Source organism: Bos javanicus, chromosome 24, assembly GCF_032452875.1.
Source record: "Bos javanicus breed banteng chromosome 24, ARS-OSU_banteng_1.0, whole genome shotgun sequence".
Lineage (NCBI taxonomy): Eukaryota > Metazoa > Chordata > Mammalia > Artiodactyla > Bovidae > Bos > Bos javanicus.
In genome coordinates, this window is record NC_083891.1 from 409,715 (window position 1) to 433,287 (window position 23,573).

Consider the following 23,573-nt stretch of genomic DNA (forward strand, 5'->3'; position numbering starts at 1 on the left):
CAATTTGATCTCTGGTTCCTCTGCCTTTTCGAAAACCAGCTGGAACATCAGGAAGTTCACAGTTCACATATTGCTGAAGCCTGGCTTGGAGTATTTTGAGCATTACTTTACTAGCGTGTGAGATGAGTGCAATTGTGCGGTAGTTTGAGCATTCTTTGGCATTGCCTTTCTTTGGGATTGGAATGAAAACTGACCTTTTCCAGTCCTGTGGCCACTGCTGAGTTTTCCAAATTTGCTAGCATATTGAGTGCAGCACTTTCACAGCATCATCTTTCAGGATTTGGAAGAGCTCAACTGGAATTCCATCACCTCCACTAGCTTTGTTCATAGTGATGCTTTCTAAGACCCACTTGACTTCACATTCCAGGATGTCTGGCTCTAGGTCAGTGATCACACCATCCTGATTATCTGGGTCCTGAAGATCTTTTTTGTACAGTTCTTCTGTATATTCTTGCGACCTCTTCTTAATATCTTCTGCTTCTGTTAGGTCCATACCATTTCTGTCCTTTATCGAGCCCATCTTTGCATGAAATGTTCCTTTGGTATCTCTGATTTTCTTGAAGAGATCTCTAGTCTTTCCCATTCTGTTGTTTTCCTCTATTTCTTTGCATTGATCACTGAAGAAGGCTTTCTTATCTCTTCTTGCTATTCTTTGGAACTCTGCATTCAGATGTTTATATCTTTCCTTTTCTCCTTTGCTTTTCGCTTCTCTTCTTTTCACAGCTATATATGCAGAAAAAGAAATAAAGATAAAATATACCAAAAGGTAATAGAGTTGATTGCTAAGTAGTATAAGTGATTTTAACTTTTTCTATTTTGTGTTTGAATTCTCCAGATTTATTTCACAATGAATTTATGGGCTTCCCTGATGGCTCTGTGGGTAAAGAAAGAAAGTGAAGTTGCTCAGTGGTGTCCAATTCTTTGCAACCCCATGGACTGTAGCCTACCAGGCTCCTCCGTCCATGGAATTTTCCAGGCAAGAGTACTGGAGTGGGTTGCCATTTCCTGGGTTGCCATTTCCTTCTCCAGGGGATCTTCCCGACCCAGGGTTTGAACCCGGGTCTCCTGCATTGCAGGCGGATGCTTTACTATCTGAGCTACCAGGGAAGCCCCAGTGGGTAAAGAATCTGCCTACAATGCAGGAGACAATGGAGATGCAGTTAGATCCCTGGAGTGGGAAGATCCTCTGGAGGAGCACAGGGCAACCTACTCCAGTATTCTTGCCTGGAGAATCTCATGGACAGAGAAGCCTGGAGGGCTACAATCCATAGGGTTGCAAAGAGTCGGACATGACTGAAGCAACTTAGCACGGCACAGTGCATTTTAACAAAGGTACAGTAGTTAATTTCACATTCTATTTCCTGTCATTTTATTTTGTGAATGCTGATCAATGCAGTATTTACATATATTAGATCTTCATGTTGGCATACCACCATTTTCATTATAAAGGTTCATTGTGTGTATGTGTTCCAAAAAATAGAGCCTTTTACTTAAATATCATGTAAGAGATTCCAAAGTCTTGTGAAGAGTTTATAACAACTGAGTAAACTTAACAGGAGTAAGGAATAACATTATCCTTAAAAAAATTTTTTTGTCCATACGATTTATTTTTTTCTAAAATCCTCTCCTCTGTGGTATCTCATTTCCATTAAATAGGGTAATGCCTTTGTCCCTAAAGCCACATAATCTTAAATTAAGAACCCCATTTTCTCTCTTTCACTGATATTTTAAATTTCATCCTTTCTATGTCACTTTGTTGTAGTTGTATCTCCTTTACCATTTTTGACTGGGTATTACTTAATGAACAAATTTGGAAGTCTTAAAACAGGTGTGTTTTATCTCATTCACATTTACAGGCATGCAGATATATATACTCTCAGTTCCTATTTATTTTACATTGTGTTTTCTGTCTGTGGAACTGCTTTCTGGCTGCAGGGGCTCTGCACTGCAGTCTGCAGCTCCTTCTGCTGCACGTTCCCCTTTAGCTGCTGGGCAGCATGTGGGACCTTGGCTGCCTGGCCAAGGATAGAAACCCCGTCCCCGGTAAATTCTTAACCACTGGGCCACCAGGTAAGTCCCTATCTAAAGAATTTTATAATGAATTTTATAAATTCTAAAGAATTTTTTAATTTTAAATTTTAAATTCTAAAGAATTTTACAATATGTTTGCATTAGTTTCGCACTCTATATATACATAGAATGTTCTGAAAATTTGGAGAGGCTATATTTTTGTTCTAATACTGTTTTTGATTACATTTAAAACCATAAATTTAACTAATACACCCCTCTGTATGTATAATTAGCACGTTTGTATTTCTTCTTCCTTTTTCTCCAATTAATTCAACTAAGAAAAAGTGATATATAATCTACTAAATAGGATTGTAAGTTTGTGTAGCACGCTTTCACAGCACTCTGGAAGCACCTACTTGTCCTGTGTTCTTGGCTTCATCAGAGATTCCTCAAGAGCGAGGATTTCGGTTTCCGCAGCCCCGCTTCCAGAGCGCTCTAGATAGGAAACACCCATGACGTTGCTCACAACTGACGGCGTCTTTCTTCTGTTTCTTGCCTCTACCAGCCCTGGCAGAAGTCTTCCTTCTCATCAGACAGGCCTATAGGTGCTTCTGACCCTTCCGAACCCTTTACCTTTGGCCTGTGCTAGACTACGCCTTAGAATGTTGCCTCCGTGCAGAACCTCTGCCCAAACCATCTACCACCTGGCAGCTCTAACGGACAGATGGACCCAAGGGGGGTCAGGCCTCCGTGAGTCCGGTATCACCCAAGACAACGTTAAAAATCAGCCAAAACAGACCCTTTTCCTGGACGACGGAAGGATGCTAACAAAATCTTGGCGGAGGCGAGCAAGGGAGAAAGAGTGTGGGCGCCGCGGTGGGAATGGGGCGACCCCGGCGAGTCAACCGGGCTTCTCTCCCCGGCTCTTGATTTTGTGGACTGAAGTGAGCACCCACCCGGGAGAGGCGTCCTCCGGGGCGGGCCCGTGGGCGGGGCTCGGGGCGGGGACTGGCGGCGGCTCCTCCGGAGGCCGGCCGACGAGCCCTGGGTGGGGCGTCGGGTGAGTCCTCGGGACGGGGGGCGTGTCCTCCAGACTGAGAGGGTGGGTCCTCAGGCGCGAGGCTGGGCCTTGAGGCTCGTGGGGCCAGTCCCCGGGACGTGAGCCGGGTTTTCTCGGCGCCGGGCCGGTCCTTGGGGAACCGGATTAGCGGCGGGTCTACGGGGCGCCGAGCGGGACGTGGGCCCTTGGGGCTCGTGGGGCGGGTCCTCGGGGCTCCGGGCGGGTCCTCGGGGGACGGGTGCTCTGGGCCCGGGGCGGGGACTGGCGGCGGGTATTCTGGGCGCTGGGCAGGGATTGGTGGCGGATCCTCCGGGCTCTGGGCGGGACGTGGGTTCTAGGGTATCGGGGGGCGGGTCCTTGGAGCGGCGCGCGCCGCCGTACCCCGCTCCTCCCGCGCGCGGCCCCTGGAGTGCCCAAGGCGCGCGGCCAGCCCTGCTCGGGCCGCTGCACTCGAGCTGCCCCGCGGCCGAGCGAGCGCGGGCAGGGTCCGGGGCCGGGGCCACGGCGGCGGGTGGCGCACCCAAGGTCCTTCTGCAGTCCCCATAGGGAAGAGCGAGGGCGAAGCCAAGGCTAAGCGGGTCCGGAACCATGAACCGGAGTTTCCACAAGTCTCAGACCCTGGGCTTCTACGACTGCAGCGCGGTGGAAGTCAAGAGCAAGGTGAGCCGGGGGCCGGCAGTCTGCGCAGCGCCCCCTCCCCGCCCCACGAATGAATGGGCACCCCAAAGGGGACTGGGCGGCGCGAGAGGGGCCGGCGCCGACCACAACTTCGGAGCGCGGCGCGCGTCCGTGAGATGCGCCGGGGTCCCTCAGTCCTTCCCGCCCCTGCGCGCGCACAAAGCCCAGCAGCCCGGTAAGGTTCGGCTCGAGCCCCGGCGCTCAGAGGGCCGCGCCGCCGCCGGACCCTTCGCAAGAGTGGCTCTTTTGTTCCACAAGCCGGCGGCGATCCGGCGCACCGCGCGATGGAGGGGCGATGTTTCCGGGGCGACCCAGGGGCTGATCGGATTCGGGGCCCTGGAGGGGCCTTGGGGGCCCGGGCCGGGGGAGGGCCCTGGCTGCGCCGCCTCCTTCGCAGCGGAGGAGCCTTGGAACCGACAAGGGGGAGACAGGCAGCGGGTCCTCGATCCCCGGACCGGACCCCCGGTCCCCAGCACGGCCCTGCGTACCAGCCCTTCAGCCTCCCGACGCGCCCCAGGCCCAGATTCCCCGGGCGCGCCGGACCGGCGGCCCCTCCCGCTGCCCGCGCCCCGGCCCAAGCGTGCCCGAACTTGCGGGTGGCTGTGCGCTTTGGATAATTGGCTGATAGGATCTGGCGCTTCTGCCCGTTGCGGGGGCGGCACCTTCGCGGCAGAAGCTTTTGTCTGCGAGGGTCTCAGGGGTGGACCTTGCCGCAGATGAAGAGCAGCAGTTGTTCAGGGTCCTGGAGGAGGGGGCCTCGGGCTTACTGCTGCCTGGGATCGGCTTTCGCCCTTTCTCTGCGCTACACCCCCCCCCCCCCCCCCCCCGCCCCCGGCTTGGTCTGGCAAGGAGGAGAACCTGAGTGGTGGCAGAGGGGCCAGACCCGAGGGTGGGCTCTGACCTCCAAATCTGTGCACACTTGGTCGCCAGCGTGTGTGCCCTGGTTCGCTCTCTGGGAAGACTAACCCGATGGCCCCTGTCTGGGCTGACCGTACCGATCAAGGTGGGGTCCTTTGGCGTAGGATTTCCAGGGCTTCCTCCGAGAATGGGGGTTCTCTGCAGGAATCCCACAGAATGAGTTGTGGGATTTCATCACATCTTGTTGGGCAGTCTATTTATGAACCTTCATATCTAATTACCTCCAATGCTAATTCTGTGACCCTGGCCCAGCACTCATCTCTTTTTAGCCCCAGAACTCCCCACACCCCCAAATCAAAAGTGACCTCTGTGAGTTGTGTGGGGGGAAGAACCAGCAAGCCTGAGTGGGAGCACCAAATAACTGACGTTTCTTCAACTCAGTGGGAATGTGGCTTCTTAGAACTCATTGTCCCCTGACAGTAGCCACTGAGCACCCATGGTGTTTCACTTTAACTCTTTATTTTGAGATCATCATAGATTAACAGGCAGTTGGGAGAAAGAACACAGAGACTTCCCACAGGTGCCATCTTGTATCACAGTGTCACATCCAGGGCCTTGCGGCGTTTTCAGGTCACAGTTTGTCATGCGTGCATTCCTGAGGCCCAGCAGTCTCCACGAGGACCACTTCCGTCGCGAGGGGACCTCCTGGCAGCCTTTCACCCCTGCAAGGTGGCCGTGTGGTTCTAAGTGATGAACAGCACAGGCCGTTCACGAGTCTCACTGGCCGAATTCCCTGGGCTCTGCAGCCATGGTGGCAGGCAGCTGCCTGACCAGATGCAAGTCCGGAGGGCTAGCCCTGGAGGAAATGCCCTCACCAGCCTTCATCCTGCAGTCATGCACTCTGGACACTGCGGACCCCTGAGGCCTGAAGAGTAAGAGTCTGCCTTTGCCTCTCCCGGGGAACTGGGGGCCATAGGTGTTCTGGTGGCCCAGTGGGTTACCTCAGGCTGCCGCTCCTCCTTGACCCCCAGTGAAGAAGGAGGGCTGCCCCATGGCCCGAGCCTGGGTTCAAGTTCAGATGTACTGACTGCTTCGCCAGGGGTGAGTGGCAGAGGGGGAAAGTTTTGGGAACTGTCCTGGAGGGCCACACCAGGCTGGGCCCTGCTGGGCTGGCTGGTTACACACAACACCACCGCCCCAGGCCCTTTGGGATAGGTGGCTTGCCTTACTGTTTGTCCAGTGGGGCCACGTGGCTCCCCCTTCTGTACCACTCTCTCACGCACCCACGGGGTCCATCTCTGCAGGGGGCCTTATTCCAGCTGCTCTTGTCAAAATATGGGAGGCAAACCATTATGACAGTGATGTCTTTATCCAATCTAAATGGTTCACCATAACACCTGGGTTTGCGTGTGGAGAAAATTGTGCCAAAATCCAGCCAGTTCTACCACCCAACCTTGTGAGCTTTCAGGCAAGTCATCTAACTTTTCTGAGCCTTAGTCATTTCATCTGTACAATGGTCATTGAACCTATTCTGGTAGCCCGACAGGATCAAATGAGGCAATGAATGGGAAGACACCTCTAAACTGCAGAGCACCCACAGTTGTAAGAGCTAAGCACTGCAGATCAAGACTCTGTGGCATTTCAGGATATCAGGTCTGAAAATTGCCTCTGATCCTCTCAGAATTGTTGGTATTAGCCCTCTGCCACATTTGGTCAATTCCCAAAGCCTTGAGACAGAGAAACTGTCTGGATCTGGTGGCTCTCCCCCATCAGATAGCCCCTAACTCTACCCAGCATTTCTCTCAAATACCTGTGATTTGTCTGTCCCTCTCCCAGCCGGCTGCATGCACTTCTGACTCCCCAGTTCTGGTAACGGGGCTGCCATTTCACACTCAGTCTGACTTTTTCCCCTCTTCCCAGAAGACCTACAGTGGGAAGGGGCTATGCAGATGTCTGGGGAGAATGTCTCAGGCCAAGGGGAGCAGTCTTGGCCCTTCAGAGGGATAGCAGGAAGTCTAGTGCTGGGGAGGAGTCTACAGGGCCCAAGTAGTTGGAGCTGACTGGCTGTGTGAGGGGAAGACAGAAGGCCACACAGGCCATTGTGAGCTCTGTAGTAGATTTCACTGTGTGACTGTCTCATCAGTCCCACCAGCATCTGCATATGCCTGAAAAGTCTAAAGGAACACAGCTTCCCCATCTCCGCAGTGTGCTCTACACTGCGCCCCCCTCCTCCACCCCCGCCTGGAGACCCCTGCCTTAAGTGAGGTCCATGGTGTCCCAGCTTCCTTAGCAGGCAGGTCTCTTCTGTCTTCTCTTTGGCCTCTGGGGCCCTGGTTCTGTGGCTTCCCGCACCTGAAGTGTTTTCTCCAAGAATCAGTGCTATCCTGACATTCCTCCTGCCAAGCCGCCTTTGCAGGCCGAGCATTCTCCATCCCACGCCCCTTCCCCACGTTTCTCTCGTTTTGCGGCCTTGGTACTGGTGACGGGGGCCCAGGGCTATATGACACACCCGTGGCCTCTGGTGTCCCTTGTGTCGGGGGAGAATAACACCACTAAAGGTTTTAATCCAGTTTGGGCTGCTTGTTTTAGATACTGAAAAGTGAAAGTCTCTCAGTCTGACTCTTTGCGACCCCATGAACTATACAGTCCATGGAATTCTCCAGGCCAGAATACTGGAGTGGACAGCCTTTCCCTTCTCCAGGGGATCTTCCCAACCCGGGGATCGAACCCAGATCTCCTGCATTGCAGGCAGATTCTTTACCAGCTGAGCCCCAAGGGAAGCCCAAGAATACTGGAGTGGGTAGCCTATCCCTTTTTCAGCATATCTTCCCAACCCAGGAATTGTACCAGAGTCTCCTGCATTGCAGGCGGATTCTTTAACCAACCAAGCTATTAGGGAAGCCCTACTGCTGGAAGCTTTTCTGTATTCTAAACAAATACACTATCATTGTGGAAGATGTGGAAACCACAACAGGCACAAAGCGGAGGTAATTCTCACATTCCAAGCGTGGTCGCATGTCCTTCTGACCCTTTATGTGCATCTGTACATGCAGATGTCTTCGTTTGACAGAATCAGGGTCATATTTTATAGGTGTATTTTTCTGTAGCCTTCAGCGTTCCACTTTCAACTTAACAGTGAAGTGTTGTATTTTCTTATGTCATTAATAGTTTCAGAAGACATATTTTTGAAATGAATACATAGTATTCCATCTTATATGTGAACCATAATTAACCTAACCAATATCCTATTTGGGTTATTTTCCATTTTTTTAGAGTAAACAATGTTGTGAATAACAACTTTGCATTTAAACGTTTATATAAACAGTACATATAGAATGTATATCATATGAAGTATATAAAGCATGTCAGGGATTGGAGAAGGAAATGGCAACCCACTCCAGTACTATTGCCTGGAAAATCCCATGGACAGAGGAGTCTGGTGGGCTACAGTCCATGGGGTCACAAAGAGTCGGACACGACTGAGCACACCAAGTTTATAAAGATGTTGATTCTCTTACTTCGCTGCAGGACTTTTATTATTTCTTTAGGACAGATTCTTAGAAATGAAATTACTAAGTGAAACGTATGCAAATTTTTAAGACTTTGAACACATATTGCTGAATTTTCTTCCAGAAAGTCTCTTCTATAAACGTGTACACCCTGCTTCGTGTCTATCCCCTCCCTCCCTCTGGTATACCCTCCAGTACTGGGTATTTTCTTATTCTTTTCAAATTAGATAAGTGAAACACTACCCCACTGTTTTAATTTGTAGTCTTGGGTTATTGGTGAATGGAATATTCTGATATGTGTTAGATATCTCTGTGTCTATTTTTAGCTGCCATATTCTTTCCTGCATTCTTTTGTCAGTGATCTTATTTTTCACTGAGTTATGGACCTGCTCATCCACGGGAGATTTTCCAGTCGGTGCAGATGCTGCTAGGTGTCAGTGCACCCTGTGGTCCCAGATCTTGTCTCTGCCTGGCCATGCCCTTGCATCTGGGGGCTGGAGCAGGGGCCATGCCCTCCCCACGCGATGGCTGGGCACTTGCCTCCTGCGGGCCAGTTGAGAACCGCCTGACACAGTTTGACTCACCTCTATGTGCAGCTACACCCTTTTAAGATTCTGGTTCTGTTGTATCGTGCACGTCTGTGTTTAAACAGGTTTGGTGACTCGATTTGGGAAGTTGCGTCCAGAGGAGACTGTCATCAGAGACCCAGGTGGGGAGTGTCACCTGATGGGCATGGATGGTGGTGCTGCCCACACCCTGTGAGCAGCAGAAAGCCCCTGTGGACCTTCCTGGGGGCACCCAGTTAGCAGAGGTTCCAGCCCTTTCCTGGGACTTGTGACATTTCAGATAGAGGGGTCTTCCAATTTTAGGGCAGGGAAGGCATGTCAGGAATTGGGAGATGCAACCATTCAAGTTGCTTTGAGGAGTCAGAAGGTTAGGGTCAGGGTTAGGGTTAGGGCTACTGTTTGTGAATCAGCAGAAAGAGAGAGGAATCTTGCCCCTTTCCCACAGAGGGGCCTCCTGGACTTTTAGAGACAAGCAAGGAGGGAGCCCGGAGTGACATCAGAGCATCGCTGAAACGGACCTTGGGGGCCAGGGAGCGGCAGCACGGTTAGAGTCCAGCGGGCTGCTTACCTGCTTACTGCTCCCCACCTCCTCTCGCAGGTTTCTCCTACTGTGATCCTGAGAAGCAACGAGAGGTGCTGTACACCTTCCAAGCCCCAGTACATACCCTGCAACCCTCCTCTGAGGTGCCCCTGAACACAGGGTCCAGGCTGGACACTGCCCTCTGTGAACAGGTTGCATCCAGAAGTATCTCTTTATACATATATATATATATATATATATATATATATATATATACACACACACATATAGGCTTCCCAATTGGCACTAGTGGTAAAGAACCACCTCCCAGTGCCGAATACATCAGAGACGTGGATTCGATCCCTGGGCTGGGAAGATCCTCTGGTGGAGGGCATGGCAACGCACTCCAGTATTCTTGCCTGGAGAATCCCATGGACAGAGGAGCCTGGCAGGCTATAGTCCATAGGGTCGCAGAGAGTTGGACATCACTGAAGCAACTTAGTGTGTGTGTGTGTGTGTGTGTGTGTGTGTGTGTATAGTATATATATATAATATATATATGTTTTTTTAATTTTCCTACACCAGGTGTTAGTTGCACTGTGAAAGATCTTTTAGTTATAACATGTGGGATCTAGTTCCCTAATCAGGGATTGAACCCGGGCCCCCTCCATTGGAAGCACGGAGTCTTAGCCACTGGACCATGAGAGAAGTCCCAGAAGCATTAAAATAAGTTTAACCACATATATATATATTCATAAATACATTTTAGTTGCAAATAATAATTCATTACTCTCCATCACAACCTTGCCAGATAGGTTCTATTATCACCCCCATTATACACGGAAAAGTCCGGGGGGGTCCACTCAGCTGGCCCAGGTCGGAGAACTCAGGCTGTTCGGCTCCAGACTCCAGTCTCTACTATGCACTGTCTGTGGCCCTAGTGAAGGAGGGTTCCTGCCCCGCCTCCTCCGACAAGCCCTCAAGTCCGGTCCAGATACTGACACAGGTATTCCCACATAGAATGAAACAGACCCCTTGGGCTCTCTCGATCCGGAGTTTGGAAGGGTTAGGCCTGGTGCTCTGAGGAAGGAAGTTCTATTTTGCTTCCATCCCTGCAGCAGGTTTTAGCTGTGTGGCCTCAAGGGAAGTACACTCTCCAGTAGGTATTCTTAGAAGTCTACCATCCACTCATGTATTCATTTACTGAGCACCTACTGTATGTGAGGCATGGGGTTCATGCTGGGGTACAAAGGTAACCAAGATAGCCACTATCCCCAGCTTAAAAGCAAATGGCCCAACGAAGGTCCAGTTGTGTGTAGGCAGTGGGGGGGCATGAGGGTCCTTTATCCTGATGCCCAAAGTATCGCCAGAGCCACAGGGTCACAGCTGGAGGCTGAGGTCTCCAATCCCCCTGCTGCCCGCCCGCACAGCAGGAGCAGTCGTGGTGCTCGGGCCTCCAGGAGCTGCTCTCAGCTTCTCTGGAACCAGCGGCAGCGGCACCTGCGCAGGCCGCTTGGAGCTGAGGCAGAGCGCCCTTTCCCCTCCTTGCTTCCAGGAGCAGCTGGGCTCCTCCAGTCTCCAGTTTTCCTCACCTGGGGACTCTAGTTGTCTCCCAGCCCTGCATTTCTCAGTAGTATACTCCAAGGAAAGATTCAGTATCTGAAGTGACCAGCAGGGCTTTGCATGAAGTGGGTGCCCAGTAAATGTCACTTGAGTTAAATTCAGATGAGGAACAGGTTTTCCAGATAGCTACTAGTGCAGGAGATAGTGAAGAACAGGGGAGCCTGGCATGCTGCAGCCCATGGGGCCTCAAAGAGTCGGACACGACATAGAGACTGAACAACAATGGCTAGTTCAGCAGTGGTCTTTTAGGGTACTTTAGAAAGGAACTGCTTTTTGAGGAAAGTGACCAAAGCTGGATTCACTAATTGACTTAGCCCCAGGGCATCTCTGAGAGGGCTCAGGGGCCTTGTCCCCTCCCCACTAGTGCCATGGAGGGAAGGGAAAGAAGCAGTACAAGATGAGCTAAACAGAAAAGAGAAGCTTTGGAAGTCCAAAGGAAGCTGATTTAAAAGTCCACATTGGGGGCTTCCTTGGTGACTCAGGTGGAAAAAAATCTGCCTGCCGATGCAGGAGACACAGGCTCGATCCCTGGTCCAGGGAGATCCCACAGGCCGGAGAAACTAAGCCCATGTGCCACAACTACCGATCCTGCACTCTAGAGCCCGGGAGCCGCAACCAGAGAAGCCCCCGCAGTGAGCAGCCCGTGCCCCACAACTAGAGATTAGCCCACGCAGAAATGAAGACCCAGCACAGCCAATTAAATAGATAAAATTATTTTTTCAAGTCCATGTTGATAGTGTCACCTAATTTCCTTAGTGCTAGACTCTAGGCTGACAGCTTCGGGGGCTCAGGGCACCTCCTCAGAGCCAGCCCCACGCATCTCTCTATGCAGTGCTCATACCCCTTCCCTAGAGATGGCACCGACCTCCCTACCTCCTTCAGAGCTGCCCTGTTACCCACAGGACTGCGTGGGGCAGGACTGGGCACTCACTGTTACAGCTGGGGCATCAGTGACCTTTGAAACCTTTCCCCAGTCCCCTCATTCAGTTCTCCTCTGGTTCCTGGGCTCCGGGAGGTGTGTCCCACACCCCACCGTCCAGCTCTCTGACTTCCAAAGGCTGTGTTCCTCTGGGGCTCTGTGAAGATGCTTGTTGGCAGAGGAGACAAGGGAATGGCTCCTTTCACCATCCCAAGCCAGAGCATCTGCTCTATATTTTGGAGAAAGTGTGTAGCATTTTACTTGCTGCTGCCAAGTTGCTTCAGTTATGTCCAACTCTGTGCGACCCCATAAACGGGAGTCCATAGACGGCAGCCCACCAGGCTCCGCCATGCCTGGGATTCTCTAGGCAAGAACACTAGAGTGGGTTGCCATTTCCTTCTCCAATGCATGAAAGTGAAAAGTGAAAGTGAAGTCACTCAGTCATGTCCGACTCTTCGAGATCCCATGGACTGCAGCCTACCAGGCTCCTCCGTCCATGGGATTTTTCAGGCAAGAATACTGGAGTGGGATGCCATTGCCTTCCCTGAATTTTACTTGAGGAAAGTAAAAAAAAAAAAAAAAAAAATGTTGCTGCTTAAAGAATTCAAAAACCACCTGGACCCTTCTGCACTGCTCATCCCTGTTAATTCTTCGTTTGTTGGCCTCCCTGGGTCCATAGGCTGCCCTTGCACCTGATCCTCTCCTGCAGTTCAGTTCAGTTCAGTTCAGTCGCTCAGTTGTGTCTGACTCTTTGTGACCTCATGGACTGCAGCACCCCACACCTCCCTGTCCATCACCAACTCCCGGAGTCTACCCAAACCCATGTCCATTGAGTTGGTGATGCCATCCAACCATCTCATCCTCTGTCATCCCCTTCTCCTCCTGCCCTCAATCTTTCCCAGCATCAGGGTCTTTTCAAATGAGTCAGCTCTTCGCATCAGGTGCCCAAAGTATTGGAGTTTCAGTGTCAACATCAGCCCTTCCAATGAATACTCAGGACTGATCTTTAGGATGAACTGGTTGGATCTCCTTGCAGTCCAAGGGACTGTCAACAGTCTTCTCCAACACTGCAGATCAAAAGCATCAATTCTTCAGTGCTCAGCTTTCTTTATAGTCCAACTCTCACATCCATACATGACTACTGGAAAAACCATAGCCTTGACTGGATGGACCTTTGTTGGCAAAGTAATGTCTCTGCTTTTTAATATGCTGTCTAGGTTGATCATACCTTTCCTTCCAAGGAGTAAGTGTCTTTTAATTTCATGGCTGCAGTCACCATCTGCAGTGATTTTGGAGCCCCCAAAAATAAAGTCAGCCACTGTTTCCACTGTTTCTCCATCTATTTGCCATGAAGTGATGGCTAATAGAGTTTTGCCAAGAGAACACACTGGTCATGTCAAACACTCTCTTCCAGCAACACAAGAGAAGACTCTACACATGGACATCACCAGATGGCCAACACCGAAATCAAATTGATTATATTCTTTGCAGCCAAAGATGGAGAAGTTCTATAAAGTCAGCAAAAACAAGACCGGGAGCTGACTGTGGCTCAGATCATGAACTCCTTGTTGCCAAATTCAGACTTAAATTGAAGAAAGTGGGGAAAACCACTAGACCGTTCAGGTATGACCTAAATCAAATCCCTTATGATTATACAGTGGAAGTGAGAAATAGATTTAAGGGACTAGATCTGATAGACAGAGTGTCTGATGAACTATAGATGGAGGTTCGTGACATTGTACAGGAGACAGGAATCAAGACCATCCCCAGGAAAAAGATCCTCTCCTGCACTTGCCCAGAAAGCTCTGCCGTACCTTGAGGCTGAGACTGCTGCCTTTCAGGGACCTGTTCACATGTGACACCGGAGTCATTCCTGTGTGGAGTTCAGTGTGCATGACAGTGTGTGTGTGTGTGTGTGTGTGTGTGTGTGTGTGTGTGTGAGTGGCTCAGTCATGTCCAACTCTTTGCAACCCTATGGACTGTAGCTCACTCACCAGGCTCCTCTGTCCATGGGATTCTCCAGGCAAGATACTGGAGTGGGTAGCCATTTCCTTCACCAGGGGGCCTTCCTAACCCAAGGATCAAACCCCAGTCTCCTACATTGCAGATGGATTCTTTACCATCTGAGCCACCAGGGAAGCTGGGCATGGCAGTAAAACACACTAATCTCAGGCGTGCAGTCTGATGAAATTTTACATGTTTGCACACCTGGTGAGCACTGTGCACATCACAGTAAGTGTGCAACATTCCAGCGTTTGAGAAGGTCCCTCCACGTCAGCACCCACCCCCAGCCTAACTGCTGTCAGGGCTCTGTCACCAGGGTGAGCATGCTGGTGCTCAGATTCAATGTCACAGTGCACTCTGCGTCCAGAGGGTCCATCCATGTTGTGTGCGTCTGGAGATCAGTTTTTTTTAGTGGATTCAGAGTATTCCTTATGCATCTGTCTGTATGGATGGAGATTCAGGGGCGCAAAGCCTCCTTTAGGCTCCTCTTCAACACACTCTTGGATTCCACTAGCGGTTCTCGATGCTGCTGTGAGCTGGCTGGGCGTAGCCCTGATCAGCCTCCTCCCAGCCCAGTGTGCTGTCCCGGAGCCGTGTACAGACCCCAGCCCTGGACTTGAGTGGACCGGGGTGGAGCAGCTGCTGTCGGAGGTCTGAGGGTTCAGGAGTTCCTGAAGGCCTTGAACCATGGCTTATTAATTACTTGTCGATTACTAAATCAAAACAAATCAGGGATTTGTTTACTGAGTTGAAAGGCTTTCCTAGCCCTTCCTCTAATTCTGCACTTTGACTCACAGCTTTCATGCCATCCTGTGCGTTCCGTTACCCGCTGCAGCCCTCCTGGGGGGCTGAGACACCAGGTGAACAGGGTCGGGCCTGATGCTGCTCAGTGGGTCCAGGACAGCACGTCCCACGGTGTCTTCGATGGAGGTGAACAGCTGTCCTTTTGAAAGTTGTCCTTCACGTGTGGAATGAAGACCCCACAGCAGCCTTGACGGTGGTGGGCTGTGGGGCCACGCACTTCAGGTGGCCTTCACCTGGGGTTTGCCTGTGTCTTCCTGCAGCTTCCCACTCGCACACCTGAGGGTGTTGGTGAGTCACATCCTTTGCCTTTGGGAATTTCTGTGTTCCTCCTAAAAGTCCTGCCTAGTGATCGGGTATGTTTATTTTCCACTTCATCACATCAGTGTGTCTGTCGAAAGCTGGACTGTGTGTTCATCGGTCTGCAGAGCTTATCTCTCTGCGCCTTTGCTTCCGAGACAGGACGCGGGGGACTGATGCACAGGCCCAGAAAGCCCCCTCAGATGGCCTCTCCTGGGAGGTGTGCTGTTGTGCATGGGCCCTGGGTAAGGGCCATGGAAGAAAACCACGCAGGCCGCTAAAGCTGTCATCTTTACATGCTGTGCTAGAGGAACTGGGAGACTAAAGTACTGTTCGCATCCTGTTTTCTGTGGCTCGGGGGCCTGAGCCACTGGCTCCCCGCCCACGCATCATGACCTTGCTTCCCTCACCGGTCTGGAATAATAACGGGGTGTTGCTATGGGACAAAACAAATACTCTGCCTGTAATGTGGCCCCTCTCATGGAGGAGGAGCCCCTGGCTCTGGCAGCAGCTGCAGGGATGAGCAGGGCCCCCAACCTTCACAGGAACGCGCTCCTTTTGCCAGAAGGTGATGCCGAGGCTCCACAGGTCAGAATGCTCTTGTGAGAAATGGTATGTTGGGGCAGCTGCGCTCCACCCTCAGGAGAGGAGCTGCCCTGGAGCAGCTTTGTCCCTGTTCACCTGGAGCTGGAGTCACTGCGCTTCCCCACCGCAAACTGGGAACAGTTTTCCAGGAATGTGACCCACTGCTTGTCAGTGGTGAGCTGAGGGTCCAGGAGGGGCTGGGGAGGGAGGGAGAGCGACACACGCAAGCTTCCACACCAGGTAGGTGTTGTCTGTCTCCTCACAATGCCTCTTCTCCACCACCCAGTCACAGCCATTCATCGGAAGAGGGTTAGCACCTGGCCCTGGAGAGTAAGCCAACGTGCACTATTGAGGTTGCCCTGTGGTTCTTCCTGGGAAAGAATTCTGGGGGGCCACAGTCTCTGGGCTCCCTCCCTGCCCTAGGCAACTGGTAGGAGCAGTTGCCACCTGGTCACATCACCTGAGTCCTTCTCTCAGCTTGGGGTTACAGTGTCCTTTCTTAGAGCATCGGCTCTGTGCCAGCCCTTCTACTGGGCACTCAGCTCAGGTGCTTCCGTGATGCTCATGACACCATACCTGTGGGCTGCAGAGAGGAAGATCTGGGGTCTGGACCAGGCTGCTAACTCGCCCCAAACAAGGCCCCAGCAACCTTCCATTGCTCTGCCATCCTGCTTCTCACCTAGTTCTCATTATCCCCTGATTCCACCTCATGGAAAACGGACAACACCTACCTGGTCTGGACTGCTCCGCAGCCACAGCATGTATCGCTCTCTCTCCCTCCCCAGCCCCTCCAGGACATGGCTCAGGGCTGCACTGCCTCTTCAGTATCCCTCCTGTGTCCTGAGAATCCCCCTCTCTGAGGCCGCCCCATGCACTTTGGCCTGTGTGCAATCTGCTGGGGGCGGAAGGGGTGCTGCAGGCAGAGCCCCCCTCTGCAGCTGTGCTCAGAGTGTCAGCAGTGACCGAGCAGAGGCCCCTTGGGCTGCAAGGCTGGGATGGGCAGCTTCTGCTCAGCTCAGCTCTGAGTCCCCGTCTAGAGATCGGGGTTAAGGTCATGCTCCTGAGCACCACTTTTCTCTCACAGAGTAATAAAAAAGTGGTTTCCTTGTGGAAAAAAAAAAAAAAAAAAACCTGAAAAATAACTGCCAGTGATGGAAGGGACAGGGCCTAAAAAAGTCATGACTCGTATTCAGAAATTAGGAAGGTGGCTTAACTGAAGAGGGGTGTGCTCCTGTAGGGGCATGCTTCCTGCTCTGTCTTTTATAAACCACACGGGCAGAGGTCTCACTGTGTGGTGCTTGCAAGTCTGGGTGTTTGAGAAGGGATCTGGCAGCCCTGGGGTGCGTGTGGAAGCCTGATGTGCCCTGTACACCTTCTCCATGTGCGCTTGGCCAAGAAGAGCACAAGCTCTGGAACAAAGTGATCAAGTGCAAGCTGCTGTTCGATGGACTCTCACTCAGGACACGGATTTGATTCAGGACTCACAACAGCCCTCTGGGGAATATATTGTGTCCTTCTTTTACAAAGGAGGAAATATGCTTGGAGAAGTTTAAATGATCCAGAGTCACCAGCCAGTTCAAGGTGAGTCAGGAGTTTGAACCTAGGTCTCCATCCAGGGCCTTGCCTCTTGATGCCTCTGCCTTCTGCCTGCTAAGACACCACTGACCCAGGCAGCGTCCCCTCAGCCCATCCCGTCCCTGGACACTGCCTCTTTTCCAGGCGCTTTTCCTGAGCTCAGGTCCAGATGTGACCTTGCTTCCCTACTCGGGCTGGGGCTCCAGGCCTCTGCCTGAGTGCATTTCTGCATTTCTGTTCCGGGGAAGTGCTATGAAGGAGAGACAGGTGAGCAGCCTGGCACTGACCTCCACACTCTGGCCCAGCTGGACCCTCCAGCCCGTCAGCTCCCTGCACCTTTACCTCAGCTTCTAGAGCAGCTGGTTCTGGTCTGTGGTATTCCGCCCACCATGTGTGCTAAGTTACTTCAGCTGTATCCAATTCTTTGCAACTCTGTAGACTGTAACCCACCAGGCTCCTCTGTCCATGGAATTCTCCAGGCAAGAATACTGAGGGCTGCCATGCCCTCCTCAAGGGGATCTTGGGTAACATTGAGTTACTTTTCTTATTGATAGGTTTGTAAGAGAATACCAGGTATCAATTTAATACTGAATATTTCCCAGTTCAAGTGAACCTGAAATTCACTTAACTTCTCTTATATTTAGAATTGTTTGATTTGTAAGCACTTACTTTTCTTCAAGCCAATTAAATAGAGCTCATTTACAAATTAACCATAGCAATATTATCCAAAGACACATACTGAGACATACATATACCCAGACAGACACGAGGGATTTAGCTTCATTTTCTAAACTTAGTCATGAATCAGCTATCACAATGTAAAATTCACTAATTTATAGTGAATAAATAAAAATTGGAATAAATAAAAATTATTGGAATAAATTGGAATTGGAATAAATTTGGAATAAATAAAAATTCTGAAGGCTTCTCCTGCCCACCATGGCCCCCTTTGTCCAGGCTGCCAGCTGGCCTGGGTGTCGGCCCTCCCACATGGGGCGGCCCCTTCTCGTGGAATTCTCACGCCCCCACTGGCGCTCCCTGGACCTCTTCTAGACCCTCTCCCGTGTCAGCCTCAGGTCCTTTCTTTGCTAGCAGCCTTGTGCCTGTGCACAGTTGTTGAACCTTCTGGGTCTCAGCTTCCTGGTCTGTAAAATGGGAACAGCGACACCTCTGGGGTGCTGTGAGGAGAGCTTGGCCCCGACCACACCTTCTCTCCCACCGTCGGGACCACAGCCGTGTCCCGAGATCTCTCTGCTCCCTTCTCGGCCCTGCCCCACTCCTACATTCAGCAGTCCTGGGTCCATAGGTGCAGATCACACTTGTGACCTGGACAGCACACCGTGTGGAGCACACGCAGGGCTCACTCAGCCCCCGGCAGCTGCTTGGCAGCTTCACGCAGGAGCCGCTGCTTGTCTGAGCAGTTCTGCAGGTGCTGACAGCTACGCCATCACTGCTCCGGATTGAGGTGGGTGGACGCGGCACAGCAAGGGGCCAGGCTCGGCTGTCCGCTCCACCCCATCTGACTCACAGGTCTGTGGCCTGATTTTAAACTGTCCCGACGTGTCCGCCCCGGAGGTCACCCCCTGGCAGGTCCCACGCTCTGGCAGATGCCTCGTGAGGTTGGCAGCCTGTGCTGCCTGATCATCCCAAAAATGGACGTCTCTGCATGGTTTTCTTACACAGCATGCGTGTGTGCGCATGCTCCTTGGCCCTATCCTGAAGTGGCCCTGATGTGTTCGTTCTCCTTCGCGGTTGGATGTATTGTGTTGATTGTGACTCCAGGACCCACCTTGATGAAAAGCAAGCAGGACGTGAGGCATCACAGCCCACGGGGCTGCCCTGTAGCCTCTGGCGCGCAGTAAGGTCCTGCCCGCCCTGGTCCCGGGCCATGGTGTGGGGCGCGCTCTGGCCCTCTCTTCATCTGATTACTGCTTTCCTGATAGGCTCAGTTTAAACCAGGGCCTACGTCTGTCATACAGCGTCTTTGTGTACTTTTCTCAGTTTGTCCTTACACGTTTGCACATGCGATTACTGTTCAACATCTCAACAATGGGCTCTCAAACAAACTGTCAGCCTTGTGAAGTCACTCAACACTAGCCCAGGGCCGTACTGGGCATTCAGTGCAATCTGAATGGGTACTAAAAACTAGCCTATAACAGTAACTAGCAAGGTGCTTACTGGGATGTTCATGACACAGCTTTTTGGACTTGAAAAGTCCCTGGGGATCTTGTTAGACTGCAGATTCTGAGTCCCTAGACCTGGGGCCTACGGTCATGCGTCTCCAGCAGGTTCTAGATGTTGCTGGCGTTGCTGCTCAACACACCTTGAGCAGGAGTTGGAACGTGGCACAGGCAGGAGTCCAGGCCTGGGGCTGGGCCTTGCTGCTTTGTTCTGTGTTCAGCCCGAGTACAATATTTTTCGATCTGATTGGGTCACATTGGAAACTTACCCTTGGGTTGTGTTTTCTCTCACTTTCCATATTGTAAAGGCTTCCTTGAGTCCTTCAAGCCTTTCTAATACAGCACTTCTGTTGGCTTCATCCTGGGAACATGCTTCATCTGTTTGATGAGCTTTTACAGTTTCCACTTTTCACCTTTGTGCATATTTTGATGATGATTTTCCATCCGAATCTACCTGTGCTTCTGATGTCCTGTGATTGCTTTCGCCTGAGAGGCCTGGGGTGGTGCCTTGGTATGGGTGGGGCTTCGGGGTGGGGCCTCGGTGGGCGGGGCCTTGTGTGGGGGCGGGGCCTCTGCTGCAAGGTCCGGAGTGCTTGGCTGGGTTTCTATCTACACTGTGGAGCTGGGAAGGTGAGTAATGTGTGGGCTTCCTTTTAACTTCACGTTGTAAGACAGACTTTAATTACAAGGGGTCGTTCGTCTGTGAAAGAACACAATAGCTCCCTCGATGCCCTGAGTATGTATGTTCACGATAAACACAACATTTCACGACAGAACAAGCTGAGGAATCCTGGGTGCTTCAGCTCCAGGCTCCTGCCAGGGAGCAGTCGGTGGATATTGGAATGTCTAGGATTCTTCTGGGTCCCTCAAGACTGGGGCAGTTTCAGGATCACTGGAAGAGTCTAGCCCTGAAGGGTTTTCCAAGGAAAGTACTGCTATCGTAGTAACAGGATGTCCCTTGTGGCACTTACAAGACAGGAGCCAGACGACTTGACCTTTCTCATGTTCAGGAGCACCTGTAAGTTCAAGATACCTACCTACCTCCTAGGACTATAAACATCCAGCAAAAGAATGTTTTTCAAGTAGAGCAGATAAGTGAAAAAAAATCAAAGTAGACCAGTGTGGACAGCGTGCTGCTTGTCAGAGACGAGGTCACAGATATTGCTCTCACGTGCACGAGATGGCTTTTGAAGGAATAGAGGACTGAAATCATTGGTTCCTGTGGAGACTGTTCACTGAATACCTTTTGAATTTTGAGCTGTGTGGTTCTATTCCATTCACACCATAAAGAAAAATATACCAGGCTCTGTGATCCTACTTTTTCTTTAAAAAAAAAAAAAGCATGTTGGAGAAGATTGAGGAGTGTCCTCTCTCCCATGCAGAGCTTTAGTCACTGGGTCTGCCCAGGTGGGGCTGGGATGGCTGCAGGACAGTGAGCCCTGGGCTCCCAGGGCACCTCAGTGTCACACCACACACTGGACCTTGATTTCCCTCCTTCTTTTCTGTCCATCATGAATCTTGCTGCTTTCTCCAGAGTGACTGTGTTCACGGGCACAAGTAGTCAGCTCTGTGGACTGCCTCCAAGGTGAAGATTACCATGAGCTGTGTACGCAGGAGGGAAAAGAATGTTGTTGTGGGTTTTTTTAAGAGTATTTTAAGGAAATGATGAAGGAGGATAGACATTCAGAGTTGCAGACCTTTGTCCTTAAAGTTCAGTTCCCCCTTTTTTATGAAAAAAGGGGGGAGAAGGTGATGAAAGGGCGTGAAAGGGCGGAGAAGGCGATGGCACCCCACTCCAGTACTCTTGCCTGGAAAATCCCATGGATGGAGGAGCCTGATGGTCTGCAGTCCATGGGGTCACAAAGAGTCAGACATGACTGAGCGACTTCACTTTTCACTTTTCACTTTCATGCATTGGAGAAGGAAATGGCAACCCACTCCAGAGTTCTTGCCTGAAGAATCCCAGGGACAGGGGAGCCTGGTGGGCTGCGGTCTATGGGGTCCCACAGAGTCGGACATGACTGAAGCGACTTAGCAGCAGCAGCAGCAACCTGAAAGGGAAGGTGAGCTGGGGGTTGGAGTGGTTGAGTCAGATACAGTCGCAGAGAGTGACCAGAAACATCTCTGGATATCAGTTACCTATATCGGGGATCAAGGACGGGGCAGCTTGAAAGCTACAAGAATGTGGTGTGCTTCCTGCCCACAAAGAGCTGTCAGAGACACAGCCCCTTGTGCACCGTCACCTCTCACAGCCTCTCCCCACGTGATGGAAACAGTGGCCCTGGGGCCACGGAGGGACACCACATGGGGTCAGGTATAGGAGCCCTCCCCAGACAGAAAGACAACAGCATGAAGGCCCGAGGTGAGAAGACAATACCACTTATAATTTTCCTCTCCCTCCATTGATGTTAGATCAGCAGGAGGGTGCTTTACCCAGACTAGGTTTCTTTGGGAATGGTATTCCGGTATTAAGCCAGAAGTGCATCTTAATCATCAAAAACATGCTAGAGTTTTTAAGTGAAAGTAGCTAAGTGACTTTAAGATGAAACCTGGAGACCATGATTTCAGTTGTAAAAAGAATGAGCTTTTTGGTTGGTTTGAAGTGGCAGTAGCTTAGTGCTGCAGACGGAACACAGGACCAGAGGAGACGGGGTCTGTTTCCAACCTGGAATCCAGCAGCTCGATGGCTCTGGGCAGATCTCTCTCCGAACCCCTCAGCATAGGAGTTCAGAAGTGCACTTCTAGGGGGAACTTATGGTTTAGTTGCGGGCATGAAGACAGCCAGCAAGACTTGCAGTGCATACCAAATGAGCCTGGCATGTGCTGAACTAAATGTTTCCATACAAAAGGGATTTGTTTAAACATATGGATAACTGTAGAGAGAACTCCTCAGGTCTCAAGAAAAAGAAAAGTTTACATTGTTAACCTGGAAAGTAAGAGATAATTATGGTAGTGGTAATGAATGAACCATAGAGTGACGTGACTTTGGATGATGAAAATACATTTGTATTGTCAGAGACTTGTGGCTCCAAAAGCATCATTCATATAAAGTTTTAGCTTCTACATTGGACAAGAGGGCCTGAGGGCCGTTTGCAGTTTGGGGTCAGGGTGGAGATGGGCATGTGAAGGAGGCAAGTCCTACCCTGTTCAGAGTGCCTGCCGCTGTCTTCCCTACCAGTTCAACACTGTTGGACCAATTCAAACTGGAAAAGCTTGCCCTTCCAGCTTTGATGAAGTCTCACATCCTGTTCTCCTCTGCAAGGGCCAGCAGTAATGGGAGTGGGGGCTTCCCTGAGTCCTTAATACATCTTCATCGTCTAAACTGATGTGTGCTGACGGGGGATGCCTGGACCCTTAGTCTCTTAGTGTTTTCCATCTGCCTGGAGTAAAAGCAGGGCCTCCATGTGCACCAACCAGTCTGCCACCACCTTCTGGAGTTTTCATATTTCTCAACACAAACTTCCAAAAAGCCTTCAATTGGCTGTTAAAAATAATTATTCTTAGGCTTCCCTGGTGGCTCAGTGGTAAAGAATCTGCCTGTCAATGCAGGAGATGTGGGTTCCATCCCTAATCCAGGAGGATCCCACATGCTGCAGAGCAACTAAGCCCACGCCCCACAATTACTGAAGCCCGAGAGACCAAGAGCCCATACTCCCCAACAGAGAAGCCACCACAATGAGAAGCCCATGCTCCGCGACTAGAGAGTAGCCCCTGCTCGCTGCAACTAGAGAAAAGCCCAAACAACAACGAAGACCCAGCACAGCCAACAATAAATAAATACATAATTTTTAAAATTGTTCTTTGAAGTGAAAGGTCAAAAAGCCCTATAAACTACAATTCATATGAAATAAAATTCGTACCTTTGAAGTATAAATTCAGTAGGGTCTAGTATTTTCAGTTTCCCTGGTGGCTCAGAAGTTAAAGCGTCTGCCTCCAATGCGGGAGACCCGGGTTCAATCCCTGGGTGGGGAAGATCTCCTGGAGAAGGAAATGGTAACCCACTCCAGTATTCTTGCCTGGAGAATCCCATGGACAGAGGAGCCTGGCAGGCTACAGTCCACGGGGTCACAAAGAGTCTGACACAACTGAGTGACTTCACTTCACTTCACTTCACTTCAGTATTTTCAGAGTTGTGCAGTCGTTACCATTATTTAATTTTAGAACATTTTCTTCAGCCTAAAAAGAAACCCCATACCCATTAGCAGCCATTCTCAATTACTTACTACTTCTAGTCCCTAGAAACCACTACTCTACTCTCTTTATGAATTTGCCTCTTCTGTATATCTCATATAAATAGCATCATATAATATATGATCTGATGTGTCTCATGTCTTTCATTAAGATAATGTTTTCAAGGTTCAAATTTGTCATACTTCTTTCCTTGT

At 50.9% G+C, this 23,573-nt stretch overlaps 1 protein-coding gene across 1 annotated transcript in view; it reads left to right on the forward strand.

Moving 5' to 3' along the window:
• Positions 1–3,060: 3,060 nt before the first annotated feature.
• PARD6G (par-6 family cell polarity regulator gamma) overlaps positions 3,061–23,573 on the forward strand; it is a 77,956-nt gene continuing 57,443 nt past the window's right edge. The window contains exon 1 of the mRNA XM_061399454.1: positions 3,061–3,730. Within this exon, the coding sequence (XP_061255438.1) occupies positions 3,659–3,730 (72 nt within the window). The 5' untranslated portion in view covers positions 3,061–3,658. The remainder of the gene's footprint in view (positions 3,731–23,573) is intronic.